The sequence below is a fragment of the Piliocolobus tephrosceles genome, chromosome 14 (genome assembly GCF_002776525.5).
Source record: "Piliocolobus tephrosceles isolate RC106 chromosome 14, ASM277652v3, whole genome shotgun sequence".
In the NCBI taxonomy this organism is placed as follows: Eukaryota; Metazoa; Chordata; class Mammalia; order Primates; family Cercopithecidae; genus Piliocolobus; species Piliocolobus tephrosceles.
This window is the reverse complement of record NC_045447.1, coordinates 99,430,316-99,445,252: the sequence shown is the minus strand read 5'-3', so window position 1 is coordinate 99,445,252 and position 14,937 is coordinate 99,430,316. Positions and strand designations below refer to the sequence as shown.

At 34.8% G+C, this 14,937-nt stretch overlaps 1 protein-coding gene across 3 annotated transcripts in view; it reads left to right on the top strand.

Annotated features, from left to right (window-relative positions):
• Window positions 1-14,937, top strand: part of AGTPBP1 (ATP/GTP binding protein 1) — a 196,008-nt gene that overhangs the window by 144,346 nt on the left and 36,725 nt on the right. For all 3 annotated transcript variants that reach the window (XM_023229531.2, XM_023229533.2, XM_023229532.2), the window contains 5 exons: window positions 3,465-3,609; window positions 6,390-6,543; window positions 7,596-7,776; window positions 9,057-9,186; window positions 10,455-10,586. In XM_023229531.2, coding sequence (XP_023085299.2) covers window positions 3,465-3,609; window positions 6,390-6,543; window positions 7,596-7,776; window positions 9,057-9,186; window positions 10,455-10,586 — 742 coding nt within the window. The remainder of the gene's footprint in view (window positions 1-3,464; window positions 3,610-6,389; window positions 6,544-7,595; window positions 7,777-9,056; window positions 9,187-10,454; window positions 10,587-14,937) is intronic.

Sequence of the window (14,937 nt, the reverse complement as noted above, 5' to 3'; positions counted from 1 at the left end):
ATTTCCAAAATGTTAACTGGAGATGTGTTCCAAATACAGTACATCAGCTTACACAGTTCCTCTTTGACTGTAAATATGTGATCTACTTATAGCAAGTTAGAAATAAGGGCTAGAAGCCGGGTGTGGTGGCTCACGCCTGTAATCCCAGCACTTTGGGAGGCTGAAGTGGGCAGATCACCTGAGGTCAGGAGTTCGAGACCAGCCTGGCCAACATGGTGAAACCCCGTCTCTACCAAAAATACAAAAATTAACCGGGCATTGTAGTGCGTGCTTGTAATCCCAGCTACTCAGGAGGCTGAGGGAAGAGAATCGCTTGAACCTGGGAGGCAGATGTTGCAGTGAGCCGAGACTGCACCACTGCACTCCAGCCTGGGTGACAGAGCGAGACTCCATCTCAAAAAAAAAAAGTAAAAATAAATAAAATATAATAAAATTAAAATAAAATAAAATACAAAGAAATAAGTGCTAGAAATCATTTCCTACTTCTGTGGAACAGTTTGATTATTCTTCAGCTCCACCTCTAAGTACTCGAGGATTCTCATGTATCTTGCTTCTCATTTTTACTCTGTGTCTGCAAATGTTTCCAGGTAGTGTTCATTGCTGATTCCACTTGGCACCCTTGTTTCTTCTCTGTTACTAAGTTCAATCCTGACGTTTCTGTATGGTGAATTTTGACTTTTTAGATTGTGCTTAACTGGCACTAATGCCCCTCTTTTTTAGTTTTATCAGTTAGAAGAAGGCTTCTAAAATTAAACTGTTTTGACATGGCTTTGGAAAAAACTTGGTCTTAAGTACTCTTATTTTCTGGGAAAGAAAATCTTCCTTGGGAGTCATCTCAGTAAGATTTCTTCCTTACTCTTATTAGCAAAATGAATAGCAAATAAATGAGAAACAGAAGTAAAGATAATATGTAATTCATCTGCACCATAATACATCTTGTACTTATTTTAACGGTAGACTAATATAAAAAATAGAAACATATATAATATGTTTCTCATAAAGTTAGGTGAAGCGACCTGAGCAGTGCTTGGCTAGATTTTAGCAGAATTATTTAGACTATTAAAGAATGAAACAATGTTTTTCAAAATGCATTCTTTCTTTCACGCTTCTTTATGTTGTCACATTAGAAATTGTCAATCAAGGAATGCTTTTTCACATTGCAAAATGAATGATCGTAGCAGGACAAGTTGTTCTGTTCTGTGTAAGGGGTGATGGCAAGGATTTTTATATTTTTAGTTTAGGTTCTGTCTTTTCTTTTGGCTACTACTTCCTGATCTGTAAGTGGAGTTCAATTCAACAAACATTTATTAATCACTTTCTATGTAAGACTCTATTCTAGTTGTTTTCCTTAAACCTGAGATAGCTTTATTTTAATTTTAATTTTTTTTTTTTGAAACACAGTCTTGCCCTGTTGCCCAGGCTGGAAAGCAGTGGTGCAGTCCGGCTCACTACAGTCTCAAGAGCATATCATCATTCCCAGGCTCAAGTGATCCTCCCACTTCAGCTTCCCCAGTAGCTGGGACTACAGTTGTGAACCAGCTAATTTTGTCTTTTTTGTAGAGACTGGGTTTTCACCATGTTGCGATCCATCTGCTTGAGCCTCCCAAAGTGCTGGGATTACAGGCATGAACAAAAGTGCCCGGCCTGAAATTTAGATGATAAGGATTAAAATCTGTTTTTGCATTGTGCCGTAACTTTTCATGTCAGCTAAGTCCTGTGATGCTTGTTTGTCTTATCTATAAAATGGAATAAAACTGCTTTTCACCATTATATGACATAATGTATGTTTCACTGGTTTATAAGCTAGAAACTGCCATATAGCTATAATGTGGTAGTATAAATACCTCTCCAATTAAATGTTAAACTTTTGAGGGAAAAGAGTTGGCAAGGACTAGTTTTTGAACTTGTTTTGCATTTTTGTTAATCCTTAGCACTCTGTCATTGGGTATCTATTCAAGATACTGTGCATAAGTTAATGAAGACTATATCAATTTGAAAATACTTTGAACATTTATGTGCGTGAAAAAATAACCTATAAGCCCTGGTTTTTCTTCATTTCATAGCTTAAATGGTACAAGATGATTCAGAATTTTAGAAATTAAGTTGTTAGAGCATCTTTAAGTCAGCGTATGTCAGCAGTATTTAGAGTCTGTAAAGTAATGTATAGTTTTAAAAACTTTATTATGGAAATCTTCAAACATTTACAAAAACAGAGAATAAGATAATGAGGCCCCATATATTCATCACCCAGTTTCAACAATTATCAACACATGGTGAAGCTTGATCAACTTCAGGTTTGATTTTTGGCAGTAACTCCTGACCTCAGGTGATCTGCCCACATCAGCCTCCCAAAGTGCTGGGATTACAGGCGTGAGCCACTGCACCTGACCTCTAGCACGTACTTCTAATTTACCATACATAGATCACATATTTACAGTCAAAGATGAACTGTGTAAGCTGATGTACTGTATTTGGAACACATCTCCAGTTAACATTTTGGAAATTAAAACTTATACTTCCACAATGAATTTTTAAGGCCATTTTCAGATATTGTATTTTATCCGTATATACTTACATACGTATTTCTAAAAGACAAAGGCTGTTTAAGACAATCTAACCACAATGCCGTTATCACAACACAGAAAGATAAGGAAAATTTCTTACTCTGATGAAATATTCAATGTTGAAACTTCCCCAATTGCCTCTAAATTGTGTTTTATAGTTTTATTTAATCAGAATCCAGCTAAGGATCGCACATTACATTTGATTTTTGTTGACATGTCCCTTAAGTCTGTTAATTTATAGGCTTCCCTTTTCTCTTTTTTTAAATTTCTCATTTTGCTAAAGAAGCTGGATTGTCATGTAGGGTGTTTCACATTTGGATTTTATTGGATTGCATCCCTGTGGTGTTAACAAGTACTTCTGTTTCACCAGTTTCCTATAAACTGTTAGTTAGATCTAGAAGCTTGATCAACTTCAGGTTTGATTTTTGGCAAGAATACTTAATAGGTGGTGCAATGAATTCCCATTGCATCATGTCGGGAAACATCATCATCTCTGATTGTTTCTCCTTTTGTAATCTTATTGATTAGTGAACCCAGGTCTTGTAACCTGATCCATCCACGTAAAGGTGTCCATCAGCCTTTCCTCTCTTGATTGTAGCAGCCACTGATGATCATTTTCTAGATTCAATAATGTGTATGGATGTCAAAATTTTTTTTGACGTGAAGAGTATTAGCTCATTTAATTAGTAAATTCAGAAGTGAAAATTTATGTAGTGTCGTCAGCTAATAACAGTTAACTGCTTTATGAGCACTAAGTTTTTTTTTAATGGGGTATTTAAGTTACACTTTTTATAGACTCCGGTTTTTCTTTTTTCCCTGAAGTTCTATTTAATAAAAGTAACAAGGAAAATCAGTTTTTGTGTGGATGAAATGAACATGTTTTATGCTTTTTTATTGTAGAAATCATTTCTCAAGAAGTTCAGTTGCTGCAGGTGGGCAAAAGGGAAAATCCTACTATACAATTACATTTACTGTCAGTTTTCCACATAAAGATGATGTTTGCTACTTTGCTTATCACTATCCATATACGTATTCAACTTTACAGGTAAGAACTCTAAATTAAATTGTATTATATGGATATGTGTAAGATAATGGAAGAAAATTGAGTTTAGTTAAATATTCTAACATAAGGAAAATGAAGTTTAGTTAAATATCATAACATAAAAGGGTTTAGTGTTGAAGATTTTGGAAAATACTACAATATTTCTTGAGGAGTAAACTGGGAATGTGATTCTTATTTTTTTTTAATAGAAATATTAAGGAACTTTGACATGATTTTTACTTCCCATCTTTTGTTGAAATCCACAGTTCTCTGAGCTAAGATTCCATAATTTACAAATTTTAACAAGGTGAGATTTCTGCATGTTTAACCAGAATCTCATAGAAAATAGAATATTAGGAAAATGTGGATGCAATTTGAGTTTTTTTGAAGGAAAAATTGAGATCGTTTTCTGAAGGAAATGGTTTTATTATGGAGACCTAGACCCAGATTTTTAAGAATCTGGGGTGTAAGAGTTGTTTTGTGTGAGACCTTTTGAGACTTTGAATATTGGCAAAACGAAACTAAAAACAAAACTAAACAAACAAGTCTAGTAATTAAATACCAACTGTGGTTGGTATTTATTCTCGGAACAGAATATCTGTTCTAATGGTCAAGGGTCATGAAGGTGTGATCAATTTACCAATAAAGAAATTGGAACACTATAATTAGAAACAAGCTCCCAAATTATTAGAGAGGAGAAAATGAAAGAAAAACATAGTCTATAGAGCAGAAGAGAGATCAAACCTAGGAAGACAAACCTAAGAAGACTTAAATGAGACTTACTGTACTTTAATAAAGGTTACAGCCTACCATAAAGGTACAATGTTCATGTATCTTTCTGTGCTTAGTAGTTCTACTTTTGGGTAATTTATCCTAGGAAAACAAATAAGAATGCACATAAAAATATATTTTCCCAGTTTTTTTTGCCTGGTTTTATGTTATTGTTCTTTACTAATTGTGCCTTTTAATGTATTTAGAATTCTCCTGCTTTCTTTCAGTCCCCCTACCATGATGTTTTCTAGGCATGACCATTGTTTCTCACCTGGGCTTCTGCCAACCTCTTTGTAACTGGTGTCCTAGATTCAGTTTTGCCCCCTTTGCTTTTCATTAGTTACCCCACCCCCTCCGACAAACCCCAGACTGTAGCCCAAGTACCCTGCTTAAATCTTATCACAAAATACCCTGCTTAAAACTCTTTAGTGATTTTCCTTGCCCTTTGTATGAAGTCTAAAATTCTTACCATGATTCACCCTGTCCTTTTTCTAATAATCCCCTCCTTTTTTTTTTTGCCATATCCACATACTATTTGAAGTATTATTTATCTTTAAATAGACTTTAAAATAGATTACTCTTTGAAGTGTATCCTTGTCCTCAATTAATATCCATGAAATCATTTAAATTATATCCTCATCCTCAGTTAATATCTGTGAAATCCATGAAAAATTTAATGTGCTAGACTTGTTTCTAACTCACATAAAATATATGCCTATTAAACTTCTAAAATGTTACCTACATATCACTTAGTTGTCTCAATTACCAGTGGTATGTATACTATGCATTGGGAAAGACCTGTCTGCCAGGCCCTTCATTCTGTGTCAGATTCTTTGTTTCTTACCTTTGTAGCTATAATGAATCTTACTGAATTCTTTGAAAAGCCCTGTTCTGTCTTGTGGTCTTCCTAATATTTTTACTTCTGCCTGCAGTATTCTGCCCTCTTCACTCGTCCTTTGGAGTTTAGTTTAAATGTAGTTTTCTCTGGAAGACCTTCCCTGACTGCCCAGACTTGGCTAGGCTCCCCTCCCCTTATTACAGGCTCCCATAGCACTCTCTATTTTTCCTAGGGTAGGGTTCATTTATTCATTGTCATATCCCCAATGCCCTGTACAGTTTCTGGAAAATAGTGACCACTCAGTCAACAGTGATTATGTGAAAGAACATAGGCAAAAGTTGGAAAACCAACTGAATATCTAAAAATAGGGAATTGAACAATTTATTTTTGGTATAACCACATCGTAAGACCATTAAAACTTGTATTTTCAAAAAATACACATTTAAAATGTTTAATGATGTGGTATAGTATTCATAATTATGAATATATATGTGTTTGTGTGTATGTATAAATTTTTAAGTGATAAAATCAGATTATAAAAGTCTGTGTAATCATGGTTTTGCTTACATACCTTGTGTTAGTGGTAATCTAGGCGGTGCAATTGTGGGTGTTTTAAATTTTTAAAACATTAAAAAATTTTTTTCTTTGTTTTTTTCCGCTGTGTTTCAGACATTTTACAATAAACCCATATTAATCTTGAAATCAGGAAAATAAATTGTTAAAATTTGTGCTACATAATTTTTATTTTTCAAATTTTAGATTGTTGCTGTTACAGGTCTATTATCACTCACAATTTCAAAATTCAAAAGGCTTTGAAAACCAACAGGTTTTTTGGAACTCATTTGGAGGCAAAGCCTGACCTGAATTTATTTAGAATATTGATTCCACTTAGGGTGATTCTTCATATGTTTTGCTGCACAAATAATGTGTGTATTACAGATTGCTACCCCTGACCCTGTTGGTGGGACTGCATAATTAATGATTTAAACAATATATTGCCTTTTTCAAGTTTCCCAAACACTGATGTTTAGATTACATCTGGCCCTGAGGGTTTTGGATAAGGGGTTAAGAATCTGATTCACTTCTAGTTATGTGGAGATCTGGATGCATTATTTCTGTGTATCATGGGGACTTTTTAAGTGATTGTATACTTTGTTTTAAAATTTTTATCAAGATGCATCTTCAAAAATTGGAATCAGCACACAATCCTCAGCAAATCTATTTTCGGAAAGATGTGTTATGTGAAACCCTGTCTGGAAACAGCTGCCCCTTGGTGACTATAACAGCAATGCCAGAGTCTAATTATTATGAACATATCTGTCATTTCAGTAAGTTTGTCTTCCCAACTCACAATAGCAGTCATTCTCACCCACTTTGATTTGCTTTATCTGTATTTTATAATGGAAATGATAATAGGAACAGATACCAGAAGACTTGGGCTCTAGTCTTGGCCCTGCTATTGTTTAGCTAGCCATGGGCCCACCTCTGGGCTTCAGTTTCCTTATCCTGAAAATAAAGGGCTACGTGAAATGTTCTCTGAGGTCTCTTTTGCTACTACTGTTGTTAGTTCTATCCTTAGAAATTGTATTCAAAGTAGAATACAACAAATTATTTTAAGAGGTCATGTAATAATACTATCAATTTAGAAATGAACTGATTTTACTTGTAAATAAAACAACCAGAAACCTATCAATTGTTTTGATAGCTGGTACTGAATAGCTACTCATTTTTCACTACCATTTACATTTTTTTAAATTGCCTCGAATGTACAGCTGTAGTAATAAAAATAAAACTGTTTCAGTTTGATAAGAACTCAAAGTATTTTCAGGAAACAGAGCTTATTGTGTATGAAAATATGAGTGATGAGCTGAATGATTATTTTGTAGATTTGTGTATCTAAATGTATATAGTGAAATTTTGGAGGCTAAATCTCTGAGCAGATAAACTTTTTTCTCTATGCTTATCAGAGCAACTGTAAGACAGGGCTAAAATTATATTTTCTTTCTTTTCCCCATGATTTTATGAAAAAATAGTTTTATATTTTAAACTTCCCCCAAGTACTTGTTCTTTATAAAATTAACATTATACTAAATAACTAATTTTGCATGTTAAATTAGTCATTGGGAAATAAATAAGTGGATCAAATACTACTTACTGTTTTATGTCCTGTTATGAGCTCCTTCGGGATATGGTTTTATCGGTTTTCATATTTGTTTATTTTATAGGGCCTAGTGCAGTGCTTGTAGGATGCACCATTGGGTTCTATTAATTTATATCAGAATGCACAATTGAGTTAGAGATATTTTCTAAAGCCCCAAAATAAAATATACAAACTTTTAGTAGCTGTTCATTTTAATTTGAGATTTTATGTGTACTTTAGGAAATCGCCCTTACGTTTTCTTGTCTGCTCGGGTACATCCTGGAGAAACTAATGCAAGTTGGGTTATGAAAGGAACGTTGGAATATCTCATGAGCAATAACCCCACTGCTCAGAGCTTACGAGAATCTTATATTTTTAAAATTGTCCCTATGTTAAATCCAGATGGTGTCATCAATGGAAAGTAAGTTAAGCAATAGTTATAGAATATATTCTAGACCATTTCGGTTGTCCTGTATAAACTTGTTGAAATAACAGTGTCCAGGTTAACAAATTTAGTGATCTTTCTAGAATAAAGAAATTTTTGGTGGGAAATTAAGATAAACTTTTAAATGAAAATATATTTTGGATACTAGTAGCAGTATGAAATTATGAGAAATTCTTATCCATGGGAATATGCTTTCATAAAATGCTTGAATTGTTTTAGAAAAATCACAATGTCAGGTTGTAAGAAAGATTAACTCATACCTCTCATATTCCTTTATTTTTTTTGTTAGTAGCATGAACCTAGATTGTTCTAAGATTAAGATCCTTCTGGGATCTCTTGGAATGTTAGCCCCACCTGCTAACCTCTTCCTGATATGAGGCGTAGTTTTTGACAGGAGTTCTTTAGCGGGGGAATAGTGGAAGATAATTACTTTGTAAGAGGTGGCTGCATATAGTTAGTATAGTACATTTATTCTGGTAATTTGACAAGGTCTCTGTAGTGCCACTCTGAAAGATGGGATTTAGTCTGGTTGTCATGAATATCTCCAAAGATGAGGATAACTTGTGTTACTTGAATAAAAGTAGCATGAATATTTCTCATATTTTAGAAATTACTGAATTTTTTAAATATAGAATTTCTTCTTAATATGTTATGGTTATGGAACTAAAATGATGTCTATTTTTAATTGAGAAATATATTGACCAGTTAGAATTCTATTTGTCATCACTTTATGATTATTTGCTTATTTGCATGATAGCTTTACTACTTAGTACCCATAAATAAACAAAAAGGTATTTGGTTTTTTACAACAGTATATACTTTTCATATACTTGTCTTTCTCAGAAGAAGCACCTAGATAGCACTTTAATTGATGAAGTCAACATATAGCATGCTAACATAAATTATTATGTAGTCAGAATGGAAAATGTGATTATTAATACATTTTTATAAAATATGGAAGAAAACCCTGGAATTAAGAATTAATTTTTTCTATATTTTGAAAATTTTGATTATGAATCTGGAAACTTACCACAGTTAAATGCTTGTGACACAAAAGCTTGCACATAGCAAACAATAAATGTTTACATAATGAATATAGTATGCATTTGGTTGAGCTTACCATCTATACCTATTTGAAATGCTTAGTGGAATAGAATCATAAAGTTAAACCAGAAATGTATATAAGGGTTTAAGAAGTGTATATAAGGGTTTATTGGTACCAGTGTTTTTCTGTCTTTGTGTTGATGTACATGTAGTCATCGCTGTTCTTTAAGTGGAGAGGATTTGAATAGGCAGTGGCAAAGTCCAAATCCGGATTTACATCCTACAATTTACCATGCTAAGGGGCTGTTGCAATACTTGGCTGCAGTGAAACGTTTACCCTTGGTAAGTAGCAATACTTGTTTTTACTTGGTATAGTTAAAGATAAAATGTCATTTTTTATTATCAAGCACTTGCGTGATAATCATGAGGTCAAATTAATCCATTATGTTAGTAGTCTTAATTTTATAAGGCTGAATGTTTCTAATTCTCATAAGCCTTCTTTATTTTCCCTTTTTGGTTATGAATATTGGCAACTCTTGGTTGTAAGTTTTAGATATTTAACTTCACTGTTTGAACATCGCTAAGGTAACAATATGTATCTTCCAGATTCTCAAACTAGAAACTTATTTCTGAGTTTTCTAGTCAGCTCTGAAGCTGTTAAGTCTCTACTACACACATGGGAAATGTAGTCCAGGCATGACTGGACTGGACTATATACGTATGCTCCTCCTGTTCTCACCAGCTTTTGATTAGAATGTTCCTGTTATATTAGTGTGTATATTATTTAATCTTTCTTTAGGAAAGATAGAAAAACTTTGCAGAGGAGTAAAATTGACATGTCCTTTATTTTTAATTTTTTTTTAAAATGATGCACTTAAAAATTAAATTAAAACCATACCCTTCTTAATGGTGTTTTTGTATAGGAGCATTTTCTTGTTTTTTGTTGTTGTTTGTTTTTATTTATTTTTTATTTTTATTTATTTATTTTTTGAGACGGAGTTTTGCTCTTGTTGCCCAGGCTGGAGTGCAGTGGTACGATTTCGGCTCACTACAACCTCTGCCTCCCAGGTTCAAGGAATTCTCTTGCCTCAGCCTCCCAAGTAGCTGGAATTACAGGTGCCCACAGCCATGCCCAGCTAAGTTTTGTATTTTTAGTAGAGACGGGGTTTTACCATGTTGGTCAGACTGACGTCGAACTCCTGACCTCCAGTGATCCGCCCGCCTTAGCCTCCCAAAGTGCTGGAATTACAGGCATGAGCCACTGCTCCAGGCCGAATTAGGTAAATGTTTTCACAGCCATTTGGGGCACCAATCACCACAACTGTAGATTGGAACTATAATGGAATGTATTGTTTTTTAAACCGTGAATAGTAAACACAAAGGTGATATAGGACCTTTAAAGGATTTGGCAATTCTAGAATTAATTATAGATCCTTTCCCAAACTAAGTGTTATTACTTTCGTTGGTTCTAATTGTTAAATGGTGGTTCTTTTACAATAAAAAAGACCAAGGGACACAGACTTACATGTTTATTGGCTTGATATTAACTACCTTTACTTAGCAACATATGAATTTGGAGCCTTTTAATTTTTAAAATATGTATTTTCAAGGTTTATTGTGATTATCATGGCCATTCCCGAAAGAAGAATGTATTTATGTATGGTTGCAGCATCAAAGAGACAGTGTGGCATACCAATGATAATGCAACTTCATGTGATGTTGTGGAAGATACGGGATACAGGGTAATTATTACAAATGAGTCATGAGTTTTTGAATTTCAAACATGCGCAAAAGTACAGAAAACAACATACATGAACTACTCAAATTCAATAAATACTGACGTTTTGCCATTTTTGTTTCAGATTTTTCATTTTAAAAGTTTTTTGTGTTTGTATTTTTTGTCTGTTTGGAATTAATGTTTGTGTGAGATGTGGGGATCTAGTTCTGTTTTCTGTGAATACCAGTTGGCTTGTTCCGTGAACTAGCTCATGCCTCCTTCCTCTGTACCTCCGTCCTGTCAGTTTGATGGCGTCATCTGTTACATACCTTATTTCGTATATATGGGTGTATTGCGGGGCTATTATTATAGCCATTCTTGTTTCATTCTTTGCATACAATGTTGCTTTCATTACTATAGGCTTATAATTAATATTGATATCATGTAGGGCAAATTTTCCTTTCTTATTCTTTTAAAAATTGCTTTGACTTTTTTTCTTTGTACTTGTGAATTTTAGGATCCATTTGGGATAAACTTCGTTCGAATTTGCATTAGAGCTGCCTTGAATTTAAAGTTGGAGAGAATTATTATAATAATATGTAATATTGCTATCTGTGACCATTGCCTATGTGTCTATTTAGTCAAGTCTTATATTTGATAAAGTATGCAATTTTTTCACGTAGGTGTGAAATGTTTGTTAGATTTATTCCCAAATACTTTATGAATTTTGTTGCAGGTGGGAATGGATTTTTTCCCCACATATCTTCCTCCCCTCAATTGATCATTGATGGTACATAGGAAAGCTATTGATTATTTTTTTGTTTTCAGAAAAAATTTCCTCAAATTTTTCAGATTCTTCTACAAAGGATTACATATAAGCATGGCATCACATTTCACAGCAACACTGGAAGCAAAACTTTGTGGAGTAAAGCCTTCATAATTTTCAACTAGATTTCCAATCTGTAATTTTCATACCCCATTCTAACTATCAGCAAGTGTGAAAATAAAAAAGGATGTTCTCAGACACTAAAGTCTCAAAAATTTACCTCACAAATAGCCTTTCTCTGGAAGCTGCTGGAAGACATTCTTGCCAAAATAAAGGAATATATGAAAAAGGAAGGCATAAAGAAATTAAGTTCAAGAGAGAGGCAAAGCCCAGGATAAAGGTGGAGGGAGAGCCCAAGAATGTATGTAAAATGCCCAACATGTCAACAGTCAACAAATATTTCTGGCATGCAACCTTCAGAAAATAGAGTTTTATTAGGTTAGACCGCATTAAATAAAGGAAACCAAGTAGATTAGCAGAGCTCAGTGATATAGAAAAGGGGAATATTTCGTTGAGACCCAGGTAAAAAAATGTAAGAAAATGAGACTGGTGAGAGGGCCAGAGAATGGGAGAAAGCTAGATGAAGAGCACGTGCACAGAGCCTTCCCTAGGCTGCTCTCTGGAACAGCACCATCATTGCCACCATTGCCTCACCCAGTCGTTTTTGCTTGGATCATACTTCACTTCTCAGGGAATTCTCACTTAGTCCCCAAAACGAAATCAGATCAGACATCTATAGGATTCTGTCTCCTTCATAACACTTAAGAATTATAATTGTAAGGTTTTCTGTTATTTGATTAATGGGTTTCTCAGTAAGCGCCACATGCCTAGCAAATATGTCTGATTTGCTCATTTTGTCAACATTGCCACTAGATAGCACAATACCTTATTCATAATAAGTACTTAATAAATATTTGTTGTTAGGTGGGTTGATGGATGAATGGCAGACAGATGTGTGGGAAGGTAAATGCAAAGTAGTTTTTCCACTGTAAGAGATAAAATTGGCCAGGCTCGGTGGCTCACGCCTATAATCCCAGCATTTTGGGAGGCTGAGGCGGGCGGATCACGAGGTCAGGAGATCAAGACCACAGTGAAACCCTGTCTCTACTAAAAATACAAAAAATTAGCTGGGCGCGGTGGCGGGCGCCTGTAGCCCTAGCTACTCGGGAGGCTGAGGCAGGAGAATGGCGTAAACCCGGGAGGTGGAGCTTGCAGTGAGCCGAGATCTCACCACTGTACTCCAGCCTAGGGGACAGAGTGAGACTCCGTCTCAAAAAAAGAGAAAAAGATAAAATTAACTCTCTTTGGTCTCAGTTTTTTTCATTAAAATTATCTTGTCCCAAATTTCTTTGATTAAGTTTTTAAATTTTGTTGTGAGAGGAAACGTAAGATGATACTGTAATTGTAGTAAATAATGCACTTTTCTCCCACATTTCATTTCTCAAGATGTTAACAGGTGTTTCATACAAACCTCCTCTCACCAGTAGTTGTGTAATTAGTTACATCAGGTAATTGCATTAGACACAGCCAACTTTGTTTCTTTTCTTTAGGAAATGTAAGCTTCTTACATTTCCAGGGTTGTGGGGCGGGTGTGTATGTGAGTGTGTGTGCACATGTGTGAAAGTGGAGTATTTCCCATAATTTTATAATCATATTAGTTCCTCTTGCTGTTGTAGCAAACTACCACAAACACAGCAAAACAAATGGATTGACTTACAGTTCTGCAGATCAGAAGTCGAATGCAGGGCTCACTGGGTTAAAATCAAAGTGTCATCAACTACATTAATGTTTGAGGCCCTGTTGTAGAAGTGTTTTCCTTGTTCTCCTTCACACCCCTAGCATGTCTGTGTTCCTTGCGTCATGGTCCCTTTCAGCCAGGAATCGAATCTGACCTCTGCTTCCATTGCTACATCTCCTTCTCTCCTTCTGCTGCCTTCCCCTTTCCCTTATGAGAGCCCTTGTGATGGCAAGGGCCACTAAGATAATTCAGGATAATCTTACTATCTCAGATCCTTAACTGAATCACATATGGACAGCCCCTTTTGCCATGTAAAGTAACATTCCTAGATTCTGGTGATTAAGACATTTTTGATGGCGACTACCATACTATGGAACCTTTTTTTTTTTTGCAGATGGGTTGGGAAAGGATGGACTAATACACATAAATGCTGTGTTTCTGATGATAGATCATAGTACTGCTTTGTCCTTCTAGTGCAAGTGTTTATGTTTTTTGGGAAAATACAAAAAATTATGACATATAAATTGAGTGTCTTTTTTTTCTTGAAATGGAGTCTCACTCTATCACCCAGGCCAGAGTGTAGTGGTACGATCTCAGCTCACTACAGCCTCCGTCTCCCAGGTTCAAGTGATTGTCCTGCTTCAGCCTCCTGAGTAGCTGGGATTACAGGTGCCCACCACCACTCCTAGCTAATTTTTTTTTTTTGGTATTTTTAGTAGATATGGAGTTTCACCATGTTGGCCAGGCTGGCCTCGAACTCCTGACATCAAATGATCCGCCTGCCTTGGCCTCCCAAAGTACTGAGATTACAGGTGTGAGCCACCGCGCCCAGCCTAAATTGAGTGTCATTTGAAAAAATAACTAATCAATACTCTTCAAAAGTGTCAAGATTATTAAAGTTATAAGACTGAGGAACTGTTACAGACTGCAGGAGGCTAAAGAGGAACAGTAACTAAATGCAATGTGAGATTCTGGATAGGATCCTGAAACGCGACATTAGAAAAACTGATGAAATTTGAATAAAGTCTATCAATAATATTGTATCAATTCTAATTTTTTGATTCTGATACTGAACTGTGGTCAAGATATTAATGTTAAGGGTGACAGAGAAATGAAAATTCTACTGTTTTTGCACCTTTTCTCTAAGTTTAAAATTAGCTTAAAATAAAAGGTTTACAAAACAAATATTTGTTATTAGAGGTTAAGTATCCCTTATCTAAAATGCTTGGGACTAGAAGTGTTTTAGATTTCAGATTTTTTTTTGTTTCTTGGAACATTTGTATTATACTTGCTGGTTTGAGCATTCCTGATCCCAAAATCTGAAATCCAAAATGCTCCAGCGAGCATTTCCTTTGAGCATCATGTTGACATTCAAAAAATGTTGGAATTTGGAACATAATAGATTTTTTAATTGAAGTTAAATCATATATTTGCTTCCATTAAGGGGAACATCATAGCATCCTTCCAGTAAGGTGAACGTCATAGCATATGATGCTATGGAAATATGTAATTTAGCATCAACAAAACTATTAGCTTTTTAGTGATGTTTTAATATTGCTAAATATTATGGATAGTAGATCATCATTCCTGAATGAGATGACTAACAATAATGTAAATTAGGACTTTTGTTTATTTGGTTGAGTATCCCTGATTCTTAGTAGGCATTAAGTAAATATTTGTTGAATGGATGGATGAATTAATTATACCTATAGACCAACATGTAACAATTATATTACCGTATTTGTATTGTGCTTACAGCTTTTAGTGTTGTGCTTATAGCTCTCATACGAATTTTCGGTGCCAGCCTCACAA